General features: G+C 47.4%; 1 protein-coding gene across 1 annotated transcript in view; it reads right to left on the bottom strand.

Annotated features, from left to right (window-relative positions):
* Positions 1 to 22,539, bottom strand: part of LOC147114025 (uncharacterized) — a 473,948-nt gene that overhangs the window by 19,657 nt on the left and 431,752 nt on the right. The window contains exons 12-14 of the mRNA XM_085996182.1: positions 20,766 to 20,819; positions 19,115 to 19,141; positions 12,951 to 13,004 (exon numbers count right to left, since the gene is read on the bottom strand). Of these exons, the coding sequence (XP_085852308.1) occupies positions 12,951 to 13,004; positions 19,115 to 19,141; positions 20,766 to 20,819 (135 nt within the window). The remainder of the gene's footprint in view (positions 1 to 12,950; positions 13,005 to 19,114; positions 19,142 to 20,765; positions 20,820 to 22,539) is intronic.

Here is a 22,539-nt window from a genome sequence, read left to right as displayed (position 1 = left end):
GTGCACCAGTCACTGAAGGAGAGCATGCAGGTGCAACAGGCGATTAAGAAGGCAAATGGTATGTTGGCCTTCATATCAAGGGGGTTCGAGTATAGGAATAGGGATACCTTACTACAGCTGTACAAGGTGCTGGTGAGACCGCATCTGGAGTATTGTGTACAGTTTTGGTCGCCCCATCTGCGGAAGGATGTTCTTGCCATGGAAAGAGTGCAACGGCGATTCACCAGGCTGATACCTGGAATGGCGGGAATGACCTACGAAGAGAGATTAAATAGTTTGGGCTTGTACTCACTGGAGTTTAGAAGATTGAGAGGGGATCTCATCGAAACATATAAAATTATGGCAGGCCTGGACAGGCTGAATTCAGAGAGAATGTTTCCAATGGCCGAGGAGCACAGAACCAGGGGCCACAGTCTAAAAATAGCGGGCAAATCATTTAAAACAGAGATGAGGAAGAATTTCTTCACTCAAAGAGTGGTGAGCCTGTGGAATTCCCTGCCACAGAGGGCTGTGAAGGCTAATTCAATAAATATTTTCAAGAGAGAATTGGATATATTTCTGAAGGCTAAGGGGATTAAGGGTTACGGAGAAAAGGCGGGGACGGGGTACTGAACTGGTAAGATCAGCTATGATCTCAGATGAAGATCAGCCATGATCTCATTGAATGGCGGAGCAGGCTCGAAGGGCCGAATGGCCTACTCCTGTTCCTATCTCTATGTTTCTATGTTTCTAGCGGAAATGGGCGCCTAGGCTGAGCGCAGGCACACTGAGCTCATGGCTGCAGTGGCAAGGATGCCTGACTCCATAGAGTCACTGGCAAGGAATGTGCAGGAATTCGGGGCAGCAGAGGCCAGGAGTCTGCAACAATTCAGTGCAGAACAGGCCAGGAGTCTGCAACAATTCAGTGCAGCACAGGCCAGGAGTCTGCAGGACATCGCGGCAGCACAGGCTAGGAGTCAGCAGGACTTCGCTGCTTCACAGGTGGCTTCTAGCCAAGTGCTCAGTCGTGCCGTGCATTCACTGGCTGCTGTCATGCAGACACAGACCAGGGCCACACGGGCACTAACTGCTGCCACACTCGCTGGATCGGCCAGGCATCGCCGGGGCACTCGCTGTGCCACAGCAGCCCAGCAGTCTGTGCTTCAGCAGATTGCTGCGCATGCTGCAGTGCTGGCCCGTGCGAGTGCCAATGTCTCAGCCGACCAGGGAGTGCCTGTGATCTGTCAGGTTGGCAGCATTCCTGCAGCAAACACTGTCACTCCTCCATTGCAGCTGCCACCAGCTGTTGGACAGACTGCTGCCGCCCAAGCAGAGTTGGAGCAGTCAGCAGCCGGCCCCTCCAGGCCCAGAGCTGGTCCAGGCCGACCCCCAAGGGCATCTGCCGTCTCACCATCTGACCCTCAGCAGCCTTCCCCCAGCCTTGCTGCAGCCACTGGGGTCCCATTGAGGAGGAGCTGCAGGGCGGGTAGGGGCCAGTCAGGAAGCGAAACGGATCACCCTCGCAGGGGAAAAAGTAGAAGGTGTGGCCAAATGTTTTGTTTTACTTATAAAAGCCGAGACTGGTGTATTTGTTTCATATATAAAAGCCGAGACTGGTGTATTTGTTTCATATTTAAAAGCCGAGACTGGTGTATTTGTTTCATATATAAAAGCCGAGACTGGTGTATTTGTTTCATATTTAAAGGCCGAGACTGGTGTATTTGTTTCATATTTAAAGGCCGAGACTGGTATATTTGTTTACTTGTAAAGGCCGAGACTGGTGTATTTGTGTTTTGGGGGGGGGTTTCTCTCCATTAGTTTGTCATGTGGGAAGGGCACAGAGGTATCATAGTAAAAAAATTTCTTAAATTGCACTGTCCATGCTTTCTTTTGGAAGTCCTGGTTGCCCTGCTCGGCTGAGGGCTTGTGGAGCGGCTACATTCATCTTCTGCCATTGGCACAAGCCATTCTCTGAGAGGGGGCCTAGAACCAACTTGCAATAAGCCGCCGACGGGCGGCCCTTGCACTTTCTGCCTCCCTCCTGTGCTGGTCCTCCTCCTCCTCCTCCTCCTCCTCCTCCCCTGGTGGTCCTCCAATGTCTGCTGGCAGTGGCTGAGTCCTGCGGATAGCCAGGTTGTGCAGCATGCAGCACATGACAATGAAATGGGAGACTTGCTCAGGCGAGTACTGTAGGGCTCCCCCGGAACGATCCAGACAGCGGAACCGTTGCTTCAGCACGCCGATTGTTTGCTCAATGATGTTCCTGGTTGCTTGATGGCTCTCATTGTATCCCTCTTCAGCAGGGGTGCTGGGCGCACGGAGCGGGGTCATCAGCCACATGCACAGAGGATAGCCTTTGTCCCCGAGAAGCCATCCTCGTGGGTGAGGCTGGGCCTCGAACATGTCTGCCACAGAAGTCTGGCGCAGGATGAAGGCATCGTGGCTGCTGCCTGGAAAGCGGGCATTGACAGCTAGGATGAGCTGCCTGTGGTCACACACCAACTGCACGTTGAGCGAATGGTAGCCCTTCCGGTTGTGGGAATCCTCGGCATTCTCTAGAGGTGCCCGCAAAGCCACATGCGTGCAGTCAATGGTGCCCTGCACCATGGGGAAGCCCGCTAATGCTGCAAAGCCCATTGCACGCTGTTGCTGCTTGTCAACGGTCATGGGGAAGGAGATGAACTGACGTCTCCTTCTGAAAAGGGCATTGGTCACCTGGCGGATGCAGCAATGTACCGCAAACTGGGAGATGTTGGAAATGTCCCCAGTAGCGGATTGGAAGGAGCCGGTGGCATAGAAGTTGAGAGCCACCGTCACCTTCACTGCCACCGACAGAGACGTCCTGCTCCTCAGCTGTGGCTGCAGATCTCCGCGAAGCAGGTGGCAGATCTCAGTGACCACCGCCCTTCTGAATCGCAGCCTCCGAACACACTGCTCCTCAGACATGTTCAGATATGAGAACTGCTGGCGGTATACACTGGGTGGGTAAGGCCTCCTTTGCCGACGCTTGTTGCCCCTTCTCCATCTGGCCATGATTGGCATTCTCTCACGGCGTCTCTGAGCCCTTTGAATGCAATGGAGAAGCCCAACGTTTCCACCCATTGCAGCCCCCATTATATGTTTCCAATCAATGCTATGACTCTGAAGTTAAAGACAAGTGCAAAGCTGTGGCCTGAAGCCACAAGTACCTGTGCGAGTGTTGAGCCAAACCAGAAAGCTCTCTACCTTTGTCTCTCTCCAAAGATCTGTCTCTCACAAAGAAGGAGTGGTGCAAAATGTCTGCCATTTATACTGCAGGAGGAGTCCCCTTTAATTAGCGCCCCCCGCGCCCCGCAGCGACTGGGAACCGTTCCCCTCTACCAGTCGCTAGGGGCGCCAGGCACACAATAGGCCGGTGCCACTGAATTTCCGGTTTGGGGCGCACAAAGGGCGTTGCACCATGAAATGACGTCAGGATCTGCGCGCGCAGCTGAGCGCGCGCAAAGGTTTTGCGCCGCCGCTAAATCTTAACTGAAGTTCGCGAGAGGCGCAGATCGCGCTGCGCCCGGGCGTTAGCCGCTTAGCACCCCACTTCTCCTCCTCCTAAGGCGCTAGCGGCTGGCGCAAACAACTGAATTTCTAGGCCAAGTAGTCTACAAATCTACAACAAGCTACTGTAATCGGTACACATTAATAGTCGTAATCAAATTTCAAATAGCTCTCACCCCTCCTCACTGTCAGCATTTACCAACACCACTCATCCATATCCTCACCTATAACCCTAACCTTTACACCACTTCTGCTGTTCCCGCACCATCACCTTTATCCTCAACACAGATCCCATACCCCAACTTCAGCCTCATCACTCATTCATCCTCTACACCATAACATTTCCTTTCTCACTTACACCATGAATGTCATACTTTACCCCTTCCCTTATCAGTACTTTCATCCATTACTTCAAACCTTCACCTCAATGCAATGTCCTTGCATTTCATTCTCACTGCTGACCCCTCATTCTCCATTTCTTAGTTAAATCTATCTTGACCCTCATCCTATCCTCACAATGACTGTCTGGATGTCTGCTCACTTTGATTTTTGTTGTAATCTGATGGGTCTATACCTCCCTGAATACCTAGTAGGTCTGCATATGAAACATCAATCTGCTGGTGTAGTAGTGGAATTTGTACATGGAGTTATACGTAAACATCACAAACAGTATAGAAATTGATCAATATCCTTAACAGATTTTGCACCAATCAGATTTTGGTTTGAGACTTGAAATTTTGCTGATGTAGATTTAAATTACAAGCATTCAGATCTACTCTGAACTTTTTGAATTTGTGAGAATCTGGAGCTGAATGACACCTACTGGTGAGTTCAGATAACAGCAGTTTTTGATTTCTAGTGCTGTAACTCAAAAAAATTGCAGTTCAAATCATACAGTGCAATAGCACTTCATTTACAGGAGACCGCCAACTCCCATAACATTCACCACTGGAAAAAACAACTTTCTGAACACTAAAAAAAACTAGCACATGATCTCCACCTCTGTATGTTGCTTGGGATAACCTAGGTTAGCAAGCAGTAACACATTGGGCAGGATTTTAACTCGGGTGCGGGATGGTGTGTTATCCGCATTTCGTGTTATCCACCCGAATCTAAATGGATGTGGGAGATTGATGCAATTTTAACTTAATTGTCCAATTGATTTCCAACGTGTGGGAACCCTTGGCAAATGGGTTTTTCCTGACTGAAAGTTGCCTCCGATGACGTCATCATTGCTGCTGCATTTAAGGTCTACAGCAAGCCTTGCTTCTTCTGCAGGCTGCCAAGCTTTCTCCATTTGGTGTGAGAGGGACCTGCAGGAAACATGACAAGTGGGAGGCCCAGATCAGCTCCTCGCTTCGACGAGGTGGCCCTGCAGGCATTGGTGGATGGGGCTAGGGCCAACAGGGAGGTGCTCTTCCCTTCGTCAGGGAGGAAGAGGCCTCCCACTCAGACCAAGGCAGTGTGGATGCAGGTGGCTGAGGAGGTCAATTCCTTGGGAGTCACCCGCAGAACCTGGATACAGTGCAGGAAAAGATTTCATGACCTTTAGCACACTGGAAAAGTGAGGATGAATTTCCCATCACCCTCAATCTGACCCCCATTGCCTTTCCTCACCAGCACTCAGCTTTAGCAATCTCTTCCTCCACATCCCACTTGACACTGACATCCATGCACCCTTACCCATTCCTTCTCTCTCTATGCTTACATTCACATAACTATTCGACTATGCAGCCCTCACACTCCCTATCACTGTGATGCTATGAAAACAACTGACAACACACAGGGAGGGCCCTTGGACTTGCCACCTCACTCCATCTTTGTCTCCTTCTAAGTATCTATGCTATACAATCTCTACACTCACTCCTTCATTCTCACTCAACCTCCACTTGTCTCCCTCATTGCAGGAAAAGAGAGCTCACAACAAAAGAGAGCGAGCGAGGACAGGAGGAGGGACAGCCTCAATAGTCCACCTGACCCCCTGGGAGGAGGAGGTACTCGAAATAGTGGGACTCGAGGATGATGCGCATGTGGGGGATGGACAGACGGGTGCAACACAGCAAGCTGGTGACAGAAAAGTTTCCCATCTCTCTCTTTGACATTGCATGAGTCGCTGATAATGATTGTGAAGCTCTAACAGATGGACTTATGAGCATCTGCAAAAAGCAATGTGCATGTAGCCTTGGCATCACATCTCTTTCCTTTACTCCCCCACAGGACCATCACAAGCATCCATCCCCCCTAGCCAGGAAGAAGAGGCTGAGCAGCCAGACTCCTCAGAAAAAGCTGCAACTTCTGAGGGCGCAGCGTCAGCAGAAATCTGCGCACCCAGCACCAGCGCAGACACTCACACCTCAGTGGGACCTTCGGGACATAGAGTAGTGTTGTCACCTGGTGTATGACAGCTCACAAATGAGCATCAGCAGATTGTGGAGACAGGGACAGCAGTGGAGAGTCCTAGTTGGAGGGCGCAGGACTCTGCCAGCTCGGCTCAGCAGCATGTCGACCCTCTGCCTCTGGGTCCATCCATGAGATCAGCGGTGATGGAACTCCAGGCACAGATGCAGGAGTCTCTGGCATGTTTTGTCTCTAGGGTCGCTGCGAGTGTGGAGCGAATGGAGGAGTCCATAGCGAACATGACCAGAGCCTTTGTGGAGTCATTGGCGCATGAACGCATCACCACGGAAAGGATGGCTACCTCCGTGGAAAGGATGGCTACCGTAGAGGAGAGGATGGCTACGGTAGAGGAGAGGATGGCTACGGCCATGGAGGAGCTTAGTCGTCAGGGTATGGAAAACATGGTCATTGTTCAGAATAGAATGACATCTCTTGAGGAGCGATGGGCATCTATTGAACAGAGAAACCAGACCTTCATGGAAGTCCTTCTGAGTAGGACTGCCATTGCAGATACAGGTCCCCACGGCCCCCCTGATGTGCAGCAAGGTGCTCTCCAGCCACTTGCAGGCGCAGAGGGGGACCTGACCCATGAGAGGGAGGTTGGTGGCAGACCTTAAGGAAGTGGGGGCTCCTCTCCAAGCGCTCACACTTCCATGTCACTGCAGAGCCCTCGGTCAGAACCCCACCAGAGTCCACACCCAAATGAGATAGGCGTCTCAACCCCTGCACAGCCACCAGAGCAGCAGGCTGTTGACGAGCCCTCACAGGCTCGCAACCCCAGAGGACGCCCGCCAAAGCTGTCGGGACAGGAGCAGCAGCAAAGTGAGCAAGGGGCCTCCACATCTGCTGAAGCCACAGGGGAGGCACCACGTAGGAGCACGCGTAAGAGGAAACTTCTGCACAAATAGTCACAAGGGTAGTCACTTGGGTGCAACTTTGTGTTTACTGTAAAAATGCCATCACTTCGTTATTGTACATAAAAATTCTGATGGCAAATGTTGCAGTTGTGGCGTCTGTCATTTCGTAAATGGGACTTCCACATTGAGGGCTTAGGAATACTTGCAACTGTCAGTATGGTGGTCAGAGTGATAGGAATCCTCTGGTTCTTGGCCATTGTTAATGCTCTGGTAAGAAGCTGCAAGGCAAAAGTGTTTGATTGACTAGGCTAAGCAAATCTGGCCAGGATGAGTGCGTCCCTTGCATCCCGGGCAGCAATGTTCTCGCGTAATGCTGCCGCTGGTTGATGGGCCTCTGCAGGATGCTCGTTTTCGCACTCCTCCTCCTCCTCCTTATCTGAGGAGGATGTGAGGAGCCACTTGGTCCTCAGGAATCAGCAAGCCACGACGCTGTGCCATGTTGTGAAGTGCACAGCAATCCACGACGATTCTGGAGACCCTGGCTGCTGAGTACTGCAGGGCTCCACCTGATCTATCCAGGCACCTGAGGCGCATCTTCAGCAAACCGATGGTTTGCTCGATTATGGCTCTGGTGGACATGTGGCTGGAGTTGTAGCTCTCCTCAGTTTCATTGGATGGGCTCCTCAACAGCGTCATTAGCCACATCCTCAGGGGATAGCCCTTGTCTCCAAGTAGCCATCCGTTAAGTTGTTCTGGCGGTCTGAATAGCGGAGGCACACTAGACTGGCGCAGTATGAAGGAGTCATGGCAACTGCCAGGGTACTTGGCACAAACATGCAAAATTTCATTCTTGTGGTCACACACCAGCTGAACGTTAAGGGAGTGGAAGCCCTTGCGGTTGACAAAAATACCTGGTTGCGATGGGGTGCCTTAAGGGCCACATGTGTGCAGTCAACGACGCCCTGCACCCTTGGAAAGCCTGCCAGATGAGCTAATCCAACCGCTCGCGCCGTGACACTTGCTCGATCCTTGGTGAAATGGATGTGATTGTGCGCGAGGGCAAAGAGAGCATTGGTTACCTGCATGATGCAAGTGTGTGCGGCTGCCTGGGAGATGCCGCTGATGTCTGTTGCTGATCCCTGGAATGAGCCTGAGGCAAAAAAGTTGAGTGCGGTGGTGACTTTGATGGCCACTGGTAATGCTTGTCCACCTGGTCCTCTGGGCAGCAGGTCTTGCTGTAGCATTGCGCAGATGTCAGTCACTACCTCTCGTGAAAGTCAGAGCCGCCTTTGGCACTGCTGCTCAGACATGTTGAGATAGCTGACCCTGTGTCTGTAGACCCTGTTTGGGGGGTATCTCCTGCACCGACGGGCTTCCAGGCGCTGGCCCCTTCTGGCCTGTGCAGCTTCAGGTGGGTGAGCAGCAGCTGCTGTTGTTGGTGCTGCTGTTGTTCCTGGTTCTGCTGGTGCCGCAGCTGGTGCTCAAGCTCCTCTAATGCCCAGATGGGAAGGAAATAGATGGCTCCCATGCTTCTGGCGTATGCCTCAGTTGAGGAAGCGCTGAGTGAAGGTGGCGAGAGGGGTTTCCCAGGAGGTCACACTGGAGATGGGTGTGAGGCTCCAACCTTCCACAGGTGTGGTTAAGCCTTCTAAAAGTTGCCCCAGACCTGAAATCACCAAGTCCTGCCACCTGCAAATGATGGCTGATCAAATCTCCTCTTTAATGGTTGACCTGCAGTTGATAGTCAGCAATCCAATAGTGCTCCCGTCAGGTTTCACCATCGTGTTTCCCACCAGGCTTGTTTCATGTGGGAAAAGGGTTAAAATCGCAAGGGCCTTTTAAAATAGGATTATAGAGGCCATTTAGTGCTTGTTAAGGGCCTTAAAGACCAGTCCCACCTGTTGGAGGCGGGACGGAGTCGGGACGATTAGACATGACTGAGTTAAAATTGCTCGGAGTCGGGAACCAGGCAGTGGGGGTGGGGTGGGGGTGGGGGTCCCGCACGCCAGTTTTTGCGATTTTAACCCCCCACACGCCTCCAATCCCGCCTCCACGGCTCAATGAAAATCCTGCCCATTGAGTTCAGATGAAGAACCATCTCGAGTTTCAATTTTCTGGTTTGATATCCAATTACCTCAATGTGTGACTAATATTATTTGATGTAAATGCGTCACATATTTATTTATTTTTAAAGCTAGAAAACTATAGGACGATGTCACTAAGATAACACAACATAGAAATATCAGTTGCCTGCCTATGAGAATGCATCAACTAACATTTCACAACGATGTGATCTGCACAGAAGTGCAGCTCTAATAAAGACGAATAAAACTACTGTAAACTTGAAACTGTTAACTAAAGTGTAGAGTAGTCACAGTTAGTATCATAAGTAATTGCAATAAATAGCTTTGAAACAAATTAATGTACACCTGTCATGTGTAAATGTGTCCAAGCATTTACTTGTATTTTAATAGGATAACATCTAGGTCATCTCAGTTCTAGAAATGCCAATATTTGCAGGGCTATATGACATTTTATTGTTTATGGTTATTCCATAAGTAAAGAGTAAAATGTTACTGTGTTTAATTTTATACAGGTTTAACCATTTCAATGTTGCTGAAACCAAAGGAAGATGGGAAGTCCCAGGAAAACTGATCTGATGGGTCAGCTGGGATGTTGGCTGATGTATGATTCTGTGTGCATGACTACGTCAAGCTGTTGCTTGACAAATATGTGGAATTTGGGCACAAGTCCCCAGATGTTAATGAAGAGGACTTTGGAGGGCGGAATGAGCTGAGGTTGCCCAAGTCTTGCTCCTCATACATTAGTTTTGAACTTTGAAGTGGTTGATCACAACTGAGTGGCTACTGTGCACACACCTCTAGTGGTCTCTCCTGCCAGTTGGGCAGAATTAGGTGGAGACCACATTGGGCAGGGGTGGCAAGATTCTTTCCCTGAACGGCATTAGTTAGCCAGTTAGGTTTTTAATGACAATTCTAGACAATAAATTACCATTTTTATTCAACTAAATTTCACAACTTGCCATGGTGGGATTTGACTCTCTGGGCTAGATTTTCAGGGAGCCGTCAGGCGGGGTTTCAGGCGTGTGGGGGGGGGGGGGAAATCCTGACTTTGGGGGTCCTGACACCATCCTGCCCAAAACCCCGCCCCACGTAAGTTTCAGGGGCGGCGGGTACCTGCCCCGCACTGGGACCCGCCGAAACCAGGCGGGAAGGGATTAGTGCCAATTAACTGCCTGTTAACAGGTAGTTAACAGGCAGTTTTTAGCCTAATCCCCATTTTGAGGGGTTTCGTGTGGGTTTTCCCGATGGCTCCAAACCACGCCAGGTTAGAGCAGCGGGCCGTCGGGTTGAATGAGTTGGAGGGGTCGCGATGTTGGCGCTCAGGTGAGTGATGGGTGCATGAGTGCAAAGGTAAGTGTGTTTGGTGTGTCTAAAGTGTGTAAAGAACTTTTACTTACCTTTACTTACCTTAACAGCCTTTCTTCCTGCAGCTGTCGGGAGCGCAGCACTCAGCCGGAACTGAAAGCTGAATGGCTGCGATCTGTCAAAAGTGACAGCCTTCAGCTTTTAGTGCTGCTGAGATTTCTAAATGAGTCTGCGCAGAAGGACTCATCTTAGAAATCAGACTGTCAGTGTTTGACAGCTTCAAACAGCTGTAAAACACTGATATTTCATCTGTCAGAAATCTTGACAGATGAAATTTCAGTCTGTGACATCACCTGTTGCCGGTTGGCCCTTAATTGGCCTGCTGAGCCCCTGGGCGGGCTCAACAAGGTCAATCAAGGAAAATCGTGCGGATTGGCCGGACATCGAAGTAGGCAGGTCTAAAACCCGAAAGGGGAAGTCCCGCCTTCTTCCCGACAGGTTCGACAAAATTGACCCCTTTATCTCTAGGTTGGTAGTCCAGTACCATAACGATTACACCACTGCGCCCATTAATGTCAAGGAGTGCATATTTCTGGAATTAATGTTAAATATTCACCTTCGAGTGTTGTGTATATGGGAGAGAGACGGTTTAACAAATGTTAAAGCCTTACTATGAACAACATTCTGAAGAGAGGGGTTATTGAGGACTAGTGTAGGATGAAGGCGTCATGACTATCACCAGAAAACTGGGCAGAGACCTGCATAATGTGCTGCCTGTCGTCGTACACTGCCTGGACATTCAGGAAGTGGAATCCCTGCCTGTTGTCATAGGTCTTCACGTGCAATGTACGTACAGTCTATGCACCTATGGGAAGCCTGCTATCCTGGTGAAGTCTGCAGCTTTTTCGTCTTGCTTCACTGCCACTGGGGAAGGAGTTGAATTTCTTCCTCTTGGAGTAGAGCCTTCTGTCATATTCCTGATGCAGCAGTGAACTGCAAACTGGGTGATGTCGCTGATGTCACCGCTTGCAGCCTAGAATGACCCTGTGGCAGAGAAATGAAGAACCACGGTCACCTTGACAGCCACTGGCAGTGCTGTCCATGCCCTAGTACAGGGCTCCAGTTGGCACTGCAACAGGTGACACAGCTCAGTGACAGCTTCCCTAGTAAAGCACAGGTGTCTCACACACTGCTCTTCAGCGAGATTGAGGTAGGAAATGCGGTTCCTAAATACCTGTGTGGTGTCGGACCTCCTGCACCCTCCTCTCCTTCACGCTCTTCTAGCAGCATTTTCAGGGCTGTGCATTCTTCCTTGCTGCTGCTCCTCATCCTGAAGCCCCAATGGTAGACCCAGCAGAACACCCATGATCAAAAATAACTCTGCTGAATTCAAAGGCCAGACTCCTGCGCCTCCAAAAAGTTGTGCAGAGAACTTTTAAAAACTGCTACTGCAAAACAGTCAAAAAAGACTCACAAGCACATAAGCCTAAAATGACTAACCAGAGATTACCTTAATGGAGGTCAGGATCGCTTTAAATAGTGTTTCAGCAGGTTGCTTCCTTACTGTTCCCGCCATTATTTTTATTTGCTGGGCGGGCTTCTGAATTAGCGAATCAGGTGCTGGCACAAACCAATTTCACAAAAGGGAAAAACAATTGAAGGACACTGATTTAAATATTGTAATTGGCTCAAAGTTTATTTTAAGCAAGGACGATGAAGGGGTGCCTTATCCAAAATGGTGGGCGCCGCACTTCCTATGTATATCAAGGGCACGTGATCCCCGCCCGAAATTGGTAAGCTGGGCACGCGCTTCGCATCTGAAAATAAGTTAAACAATGTCCAATTTCACCACTATACTCTCCATATTTCTTCTCAAGGATTATCACTTCCACACAAGGCAAAACTCCCCTTAGCACAGACATTGGGACTCTTCCACAGCTCTGTGCTTATACTGCTTTGTGTTCAACCTGCTGGAGATATGTTTTTAGTTTTTTCTCAATTGAGTAGCGATGTCTGACTAACAATTTCATTGAAGACTGATGATTAGAATCCATTTGTGGTATCCGCTAAATGAATCTATTTTAAGTTATTGCTTTCATTTAGAGACTTAACTAAAAACTCTTACTATTTATTATTTAGTTTTTGAGATTTTATTCAGAGAACAATAATGAGGGTTTTATCTTTTATTAGGTGTCAGCCTTGGCTCAGTGGTCACACTCTTGGCCCTGAGTCAGAGGGTTGTAGGTTCAAGCCCCACTTCAGCTCTTGAGCATACAATCTCAGCTGACACTCAAGTGCAGTGCTGAGGGAGTGCTGCACTATTGAAGGTGCCGTCTTTCGGATAAGAGGTTAAACCGAGGTCCTATTTGCCCTCTCAGGCGGATGTAAAAGATCCCATGGCACTATTCAAAGGAGAGCAGGGGTGTTCCCCTGCTATCCTTGCCAACATTGCCAACATTTTTCCCTCAACCAACAACACTAAAACAATTTAAGTGGTCATTTATCTCATTGCTGTTTGTGGGACCTTGCTGTGCACAAATTGGCTGCCGCGTTTCCTACATTACAACAGTGACTACACTTGAAAAGTCCTTCATTGGCTGTGAAGCTCTTTGGGATGTCCTGAGGTTGTGAAAGGTGCTATATAAATGCAAGTTCTTCTTCTTCTTCTAGTAGTTGCAGTTGCACAGTAACAATCACTTTTGACCACGTTATAACCATAGATAAAAATGGTGCATTTATTAAGGGTGATTTTTTTTCTATTTACAAACTTCAATTAATAGTGGCTTTAAATGTCTCTTACCTTGTCTCCTTTTTCACCTTTGTCTCCCTTCTGCCCCCTCAGTCCTGGAAAACCCTGCAAATAATAACAGATTGAATGCATGGACACAATTATTCAATATGGCATTTTATACTATAGACATAGCTCTCAAAAATGGAAAATAATTTTTAATATAATATACGTATTCAGGGACTTTACAAGTGCATGTGCTTTGGAGCTCTAAAAAGTAGTTAATGCGTTTGAATATTCAGATTATTTGGAGTTTTCGTTCCAGGAACCTTAGAATTCAAGGATTTGGAAACTCTAAGCCTAGTAGTGAAACTGCTGCGGCGACCAGCAGGCGATATGCAAATTCTCTCTATTCCGCATCACCTAGGTTCTAATATATATCTATGCTTATACAGCGGTAAATAGATTCCCGCTGGATCATAAGAGAGTTATTTAATGTCTTGAGGAACTGGAAGCACCAAATCAGCAGGCAGAAACTTAAAAGGAAAAGTTAATTTAAAGAATGTTGCCAGTGTTCCAGTATTTGCTCTTTTTATTTTAGATTTCCTGTTATGTCCATGTAATAATAAGAAAAGGACTGCAGAGAACAGTACAACAGGTGTTTATTCAACGTGGTTCAAACTGCAACTGAAACAACAGATTACTACTCAGCGTTATATACAGGTGTGGTCACTGCCGGTACTACAGTATACATGAGCTGTAGAAAGTAGTTCCCCACTTAAAGGTACATACATTACAATTCCTCCCCTTTTAGATTAACAGTACCATAACACTCATTTAACAATTAAATATCAAACTAATTACAATTAACACTTTTAACATGCAACATTAGCTGAAAATAGTCTATTTATAAATTCAGTCTTTGGGGAGGCTTCCTGATCCTTTCTGGATAGCGCCTTTCCCGAGTGTCTTGCTCTTGGTGCGGAGGCGATTCTGGCCCCCTGTCGTCGGTTGGTTCATCAGCTTCCGATGCTACTGTTTCTGGGGTAGATGCTACCTGTACGTCGGGTTCATCACCAGGTACGTATGGGCGAGGCATGGGGTTGACTCGTTCCTGTGACTCTAGGATCTGGTCAGCATGGCGTCTCACGATGCTCTCCTCAACGTCAACTGTGTACATTAGCGGCCCCTGCCATGTGCATATCGTTCCTGGTTGCCATTTCTCTGTTCGGTAGTCGCGGGCCAAGACTGGTTGCCCTACATTGAAGCTCCTTGTCAGCTTCTCATTGATGTGCTGGAATTGCTTACTCTCAACATCTCTTCGTACATTTGGTCTGAGAAAATCCAGACGAGATCTCAACCTTCGGTTAAAGAACATCATGGCCGGGGCCTGGTTGGTGACTGCATGTGTCGCATTTCTGTAGGCTAACAGGAAATTGTCCACCTTATGCTGCAGTGGAATGTCGTCATCGCACATGGCCTTTACTGCTTTTTAAAGGTTTGTACGAACCTCTCAGCCAATCCATTTGTGGCTGGATGATACGGGGCGGATGTGTAATGCCTTACTCCATTCCTTTTCATAAATCTTCGAAACTCTTCGGACACAAACTGTGGTCCGTTATCAGAGCAAATCTGTTCTGGCAAAAATGGTCCGTCGGACTGCAATAGTTCTCTCCGTGGTGGTGGAGGACATTTTGATCACCTCAGGCCATTTCGAGTGTGCATCCACGGCTATTAAAAACATTGAATCCATGAATGGACCAGCAAAATCAATATGCACCCGTTGCCATGGAGATGAGGGCCACTCCCATGGGTGTAGAGGGGCATGTGGTGGTGCATTTTGGACCTTCTGGCATCCTGAGCAGCTCTTTGTCAGGTCCTCGATTTGCTGATCGATCCCCGGCCACCACACATAAGCCCTAGCAAGGCTTTTCATTTTCACCCCTCCCAGATGACCTTCGTGAAGCTCATTGAGCACTCTCTCCCTTAACTTGGGTGGAATTACCACTCGGGAACCACACATCAAGGTCCCCTGGCATACTGACAGCTGTTCTCTTCTGGATGAGAATGCTGGCAACAGTGAGTCGCCATGTGTTGGCCATCCCTTCACCGTCAAATCATATACCCGAGACAGTGTCGGGTCATTTCGGGTCTCTTTCTCTACACCAGCGTTAGCTACTGGCAAGCATTCAATTATAGTTGAATGAAATATTTCGACAGGATCCACTGCTGGTGCTTCCTCCGCAGTAGGCAGTGGCAGGCATGATAGCCCATCAGCATTTCCATGCTGTTTCGTGCCCTTATACTCGATTTCATATTGGTGCGCCCCTAGAAAAAGGGACCATCTTTGTAGCTATTGCGCAGTCATCACCGGAACGCCCTTCTTTGGATTAAAGATGGAGACAAGTGGTTGGTGGTCAGTCAGCAAGGTGAACTTCTGCCCGTGCAGATAGTGATTGAACTTTTTCACTCCCCACACTAGGCTGAAGGCCTCCCTGTCAATCTGGGCGTAGTTGCACTCGGCTGAGGTTAGTGACCGAGACGCAAAGGCTACTGGCTTCTCCGAGCCGTCTGGGAATTTGTGCGACAGCACCGCTCCAATGCCATAGGGTGATGCATCACACGCCAACCGAATTGGTAGTGCTGGGTTGAAATGAGCCAACACCTCTTTTGATGTGATCAATGCTTTGCTCTTCTGGAAAGCTCGTTTACATTCATCACTCCACTTCCATGGTACCCCCGTTTGCAGTAGGGTGTTCAGTGGGTGTAGTACGGTAGACAAATTCGGCAAGAACTTATGGTAGTAGTTCACCAGCCCGAGGAACGACCTCAGTTGTGACACATTTTCCGGTGCTGGAGCCTTGACTACTGCCTCAATCTTTTCAGGGGACTTATGTAACCCCTCTTTATCAATAACGTGGCCACAATATGAGATCTGCTTCTGGAAAAACTCGCATTTGTGGCGATTAGCTCGGAGCCCATATTCCTTCAATCTAGTAAGCGCCTGCTCCAGGTTGGCAAGGTGATCACTGTCATTTTCGCCCGTGACCAGGATGTCGTCCAAATAACACTGGGTCCCTGGAGTCCCTTGCAGGACTTGTTCCATTGCCCTTTGCCAAATAGCCGGAGCTGATGCTACCCCGAACACCAGCCGGTTGTATCGGTAGAGACCTTTATGAGTGTTGATCGTGAGGTACTGTTTCGAGGCTTCTTCTACCTCCATTTGCAGGTACGCCTGGGCCAGATCAATCTTAGTGAAGCATTTCCCTCCAGATAGCGAGGCGAAAATATCTTCAATCCGCGGAAGCAGATATTGTACAGTGTGAAGGACTGGGTTCACTGTCACCTTAAAGTCCCCACAGATGCGAACCTTCTTTGGTTCCCCAGGCGTATTACTCAATGACCTCTTCATTACAGGAATGATGGGTGTAGCCCACTCGCTCCAGTCCACTTTGGACAGTACTCCTGAACGTTCCAAACCTTCCAGCTCTGCTTCGACGGCTGGGCGGATCGCATAAGGTACCGCTCTGGCCTTAAAAAACTTTGGGCTTGCATTTTCCTCTATTTTGATCATTGCTGTTATGCCTTTTAGTGTTCTGAGTCCCTGCTGGAACACTTCTTGTGTGTCAGTTAGCATTTTTGACAGTCGTCCAGGTGTGACGTCGTCATCCTTTTTGGCATCTACAGTCAGTGCTTGTATGGAATGCCAATCTAGCTGTATCTTCCAGATCCATTCACGTCCTAGTAGTGGTGGTCCTCCATCTGGCAATACATATAGGTCCATTTTTGGTGTTTCCTTGCCGTTATATATAACGTTCACCCTTATTTTTCCTTTGGGGTAGACTTTTTGCCCTGTGTACGTCTTCAAGACAATCTTGTATCTCTCAAGGGTATATGTGAGAATAGCCGCTTGTAGTCCCTTCGGTTTATGACTGTTAGGGCTGATCCTGTGTCCAATTCCATTTTCACTTGGACTCCTGCTATCTTGAGCGTGACCCAGATAGTTTGGTGATCCTCCGTTTTGATCACATTATGTAGTTTCAGACAACCCAGCTCCTTGCTTCCGGAGTCTGTATCACTCTTCTGTTCATTTGAACTACTCTCCATCACCTTATGTACCTTCTTGTACTTCTCCTGTGGAGATTTCTTGCTGCTGGTTTTCTTTCCCGACCTGCAGACTCTTGCTATGTGTCCTACTTTTCCACACTGTCTGCACACTTTGTCCTTGAACCAGCAATCATTATGGTCGTGTGTTGTTCTGCCGCAGCGGTACCACTTCACTGTTCCGTATGACATTTCATTTGTGCCATATTCTTGTGGTCTCCGTTGTATCTCTGCAGCGCCCCGTGCTGCTGCTTCGTGTGATACTGCAATGCTGAAAGCCTTGTCCAGCGTAAGATCCTTTTCTGATAGAAGCCATTTCTGGGTTCCTTCACTTTGAAGCCCACACACAAACTTGTCCCTTAAAGTATCTGCTAGTCCCATTCCAAACTGGCAGTGTTTCGATAGCTTGTGCAGTTCCATTAAATACTCAGCATTACTTTCATCTTTATGCTGGTTCCTTTTGTGAAACTTAAATCTTTCTGCTATCAGCAGCGGTGTGGGGTTTAAGTGATCCTGTAGGATTGACACTATGTTTTCAAAATCCTTTTCTACTGGCTTCTCTGGGGTTACTAGGTTTCGTAGTAAGCCATACGTTTATGCACTCATTGAATTCAACAATACCAGCGCTTTCTTGTCGTCTGGCACTTAATTCGCCTTGCAGTATACTTCTATGCGTTCGACATATGTCGTCTAATCTTCGACTTCATTGTCGGACGCTGTGATACTGCCACTCTTCGGCATTTTTGGGTGTGGTTAGACTGGCTTAAAATGGCGTCTCCCGCGCTTTCCTTTCTTCCCCTCTACGGCTTAAAATGGCGTCTCCCGCGCTGCTGCCAACGCTGCTCTCGGCGGTCCTCGTGGCAAATGGCGATGCCCTGTGGGTTTCGTGCGCTGCTCCTGCGCTGCTGCCAACGCCGCTCTCTGTGGTCCTCATGGCAATGGCAGCGCCTCGCGTTTTCCTGCGCGCCTCTCTCCCCTGTTGACGCTGCTCGGCCCTTGACCACTGGCTGCGCTCTGCTCTCTCTCGCCTCTCTCCCCCGTTGACGCCGCTCGGTCCTGAACACTGGCTGCACCCTGTGCGCCCTGCCCTCTCTCCCCCGTCGCCGCTGCTCGGCCTTTTTCTGTGCCGCTCGGTCGGGCTCTAGCCCGTCGCTGTCCGGGAAGGGTCTGCGCAGTACCTGTTGCCAGCCCGTTTCGCTGGACCACCGTGATTGGAAAGCCAAGCCTGGCTCTCGACAGCCTCCCCTGCAATGCTCAAATCTCCGCTGGATGACTGGGCGGTTGCCCGTGGTCGACGCCCGTGCTTCTGGACTCGACCTTCTTCCACTGTTCTCCAGGAGCGAATCCCTGGGAGGTGATGTGGAGTTGCAGGTAGGTTCGAACTTGCTTGTCGCCACTGTTACGTCCGTGTAATAAGAAAAGGACTGCAGAGAATGGTACAACAGGTGTTTACTCAATGTGGTTCAAACTGCAACTGAAACAACAGATTACTACTCAGCGTTATATACAGGTGCGGTCACTGCCGGTACTACAGTATACATGAGCTATAGAAAGTAGTTCCCCCCTTAAAGGTACATACATTACATTTCCAATATCTGCATTATTTTGCCTTTTCTCACCTTTGTTTCTGCTGGTCAAACAACTAACACTAGATGCTGGGATAAGGAAAGCTTTTGACATTTTGCTGGGACACTGCCTGGGCCATGGGCAATGGAATATATTGCCATTTTGCAAAATACTGAGTTACAGAAAACGATGTCTCACACACAAAATATATTCTGTGTCTCATCATGTGTGGTGGCAAATTTTTCTTTAAAAAGTCACAGCTGAACCTGAATTGGGGAAATTCAGCGATTCATCAATGAAGCTGAACTGCCTAATCAGGTCAATCTGGGCTCTCAGTTTACATCATGCACATTAATTAGCTCTTTAACTAGTTCTTTCATTAAATTTTCCATTATTGATTAGTTTTCCAGAAAGCATGGTTATTTTTATATATATATACACACACACACATACACAGTGACAAAGTAGAAATCTGTAAAGTTACAGGCCATCAGCATCTACTTGGTTAACAATTTTGTTTTCTAATTTGATAGCATATTTTAAATATTCTGCCAAAAAGTACTTACATCTAATCCCGGTTCACCAGGTTTCCCCTGTGTCAGAAACAAGAAGGAAAACAGACACTGTACTTCACTGCAAGAAATCTGACCTTGACATCTGTCTTAGTAAATTTGCTTTAAAATAATACATTGCCTCCACGTATATCACAGCTAATACCCAAAATTAAAGGAAGAGCAGCAATACAAAACATTCATAAATATGAGGGTACATTCACTGATTGCACTCCCAAGCTCAAGAGAGCCAAGCTCAAAAGGAACATAGTTTGGGGAAGCGGTGCTGCAACACTGTAGCCCAACCTTTGACCCTTTGAACATGGCTCCCCACTGGGAGCATGGCATTGGTCACTTTACCCAACAACTTTGTCTTGGTATTAAAAGTTTATTTTCTCTGTGGCTCTCAGGTTTTTTGTCGATGTGTTTTCAGGCCCAGTGATGCAATAATTAATTACATGAAATCATTACTAATAGTCAGCACAATAAAAAGTTTTGTTCATTTTGAATTATTTTAATCCTGTCTGGGGTGCAAGCTTCTCCACTGCCTCTTCCAATCATTGTCGGTAACAAAGATTACGAAGATAAGTAGAAACGAGGTTGGCCGTTTGACCCATGTAGCTCATCCTTCATGAGAAACCTACGCTTCCCACCATCACAGTCTAACTGACTTGACAGATTTCAAAGCTTTTGCCCACTACACTAAGCAGAAGACCACTCCAGATGTTGATTACACTTTGCATAAAGAAGTGTTCTTTTACATCAGTCCGGAACTTGCCTTTTACCAGTTTGTACCTACCTCACTCTTCGTGCAGTCATTATTTAATTTATATAGTGCTCTAGATTTACTTTTTCTATTCTGCTTATACCTCCACACTTCCATTTATTTCAGTTCAAGATTGAGAATTCTCAGTTTTCTTCACCTATCCTCAAAGGCAGGTAAAGAGGAGAGAAACCTAAAAGATACTAATGGGGCTGAAGCTGAAGATGAGCAAAATATAGTTATGTACTAAATGATTACTTCTTTCAAGTGTTCACTAGGATAAACATGAGTGATATGCTCTTCCTAAATAGCTATAATCCAAGTAGAATTAACAATTTCTACATAAATTAGATGGAAGTCCTAGACATGCTAAATGGGCTCCAAACCCGCACCCCCTCCCCACACAGATGGATGGTATTTGTCCCTGAATATTAAGAATCAAGGCCTCAGTATCTAGTGTTCAGAATTCGGCAGTGGGGCCCAGGTGTAAAAGTTCAAGAGGGGTGCATGCAGATGCTCTCTGAGTGCAACCAAGCACAGATCCCATCCTCTAGTGAAAGAAACCTCTTTGGTGGGAAAAAAATATTTAAAGGGATCTCGCTGGTAACCTCTTATTCCAACTGCAGCAGGTCCCTGAGATCTGCCACTGTAAGGGTCGACTCCAGCTGGTGAGAAGCCCCCCAGTGGAGGCCAAGGAGCCCGTCTCCTGTATGTAAGCAAAATGTCAGGGCCATAAATACAGGCCGAGTCAGGGGACATCTTGGGGCTGATGGAAGTCTTGCTTGACCAGAGATGAGCCCCAATTGGGAAGGAGGGGGAGGTGCAGAAAGTCTAGACCAATAAGTGCAAAATTGTAGTGTGCATTAATTTAAATGTCCTGTATTAAAAATCCTGAATTCTTACCTTTTCTCCCTTTTGACCAGGTAGACCTGCAAGACCCATGGAACCAGGATTTCCCTATAAAAGGGGACATGGCATAATGTCATCAATTAATCTGTTATTCAATTTCTATAATTGGGAAAAGGTTTCGATGTCACTTCATTGATTTATGTTCATCCTTGCATTAAGGGATTGGACACCTGATGACTGAGAACAGGTTTCCCAATGTCTCAACTGGTTAAGGTAGCGTGTAACTAAGACATACAGGAGTAAATTTTCATCTTCACAGCCTGGGCGATAATCTGAAATCAATGGAATGAAAACCGGGCAGGTTCTACAACGGGTGAGCGACCTGGTCCGCCAGATTACTGCCCAGGTGGTAAAAATGAAAATTTACTTCACAGACGTGGAAGGGCCTATATTCAATCCCTGGTTTTTACTGAGTTTCTTGATTTCAGTCAAGATAGTGGTACTGGCACAGAGAATGGCCTCAGCACCCATGGGCTAGGGAAGGAAAAATCTGTTTTGGTTCCCACCTCTGATCACTATCTAGCAACACCTACTGAAAGTGTTTGTGTATATAGGTATGTATGTCAGGCAAGGAGGGATTAGGCTTGGTAATGATGTCTTCCACTTGCTGACACTCACTATCTACGCTCAAAAGTGAAGACTGACCACTGGAGCAGTGCTGGAAGGTGCCCAGTGCTAATGGAGAAGTAATTGCAAGAAAACAACAGCTCATTCACTACACCTCCCCTCTCAATTATACTCATTCTAGATCAGGTACTTTTTTTATACATAAAATCTAAGACCAGTATGAAATTGGCACAAATTTAGCACCCATGGATCAGTGTAAATGTAATCTTTTATTGTACATTGATGAGTTCAATTGATTTCCATCAATATGTAACATCAACAATGAGAAATTTGATTAGAAATAAAATAGGGAAAATTTAGTGGGTCTATGACAAGAAAGAACTGGGTTGATATTGCCGAAAAGCATTCTTTAGAGCCAATAGACAGATCAGACTTTCACCTCATAAACTGAGGCTAGGTTAAAATATGTTAAAGAGATGAAGCCCATTCTGCCATTCAATTCCCACTGCTACATTCTCTGATGATTTTTAGATCTGTATTCTGTATCAGCTCAGTCTACACCACCACCACTTCACGGGTCATTAGGGGGCTGGAATGTTGTGTCACTCCATTACTTGGCCACAGACTCAGTTTCCTGTCTCCACATTTGTTTTGCCAGCTTCTGAGTGGTTTTGCCAGCCTCTGGGCTTAGCCCAGTATTATTGTTACCCAAGCAGATTTTGCAAAGGTTGAAATATACATTAAAAGTTTTATCACCTTTGTAAAGGCTACCAACAATTTTATTCCCATATGCATCCCTTTAAAATTTATCCATCAACCCCTGTAAGTGGCCTTTTAACAGCTGGCTTCTACATCCCACCTCTAATGAAGAGCTTCCAACACTAGGCTTAATATGGGTCGGGACCTTGCCTAGTTTGCAAATAATGTTGACCTGGCAAAATCAGAAATGTCAGCACACCGCTGGTTGACCAGGTGCTACTAATACATCGCTAAGTATCCATGGATGAATAAAGCCATAATGGAAAAATTGAGGGTAAGGAAAGAGGCATACATTAAGTACAGGGACAGCAGGAGAGTGCATGATAAGGGAGAATAAGATATTAGGAGAGAAGTCAAAAAACAATTAGGAAGGCAAAGAGGAACTATGAAATTAAATTATCAAGGAACATAAAACAAAATAGTAAAATATTTAGCAGGCACA

Source organism: Somniosus microcephalus, chromosome 8, assembly GCF_052327205.1.
Source record: "Somniosus microcephalus isolate GS21.2 chromosome 8, FLI_Smic_1.0, whole genome shotgun sequence".
NCBI lineage: Eukaryota > Metazoa > Chordata > Chondrichthyes > Squaliformes > Somniosidae > Somniosus > Somniosus microcephalus.
This window is presented reverse-complemented; position numbering and strand designations above follow the sequence as displayed.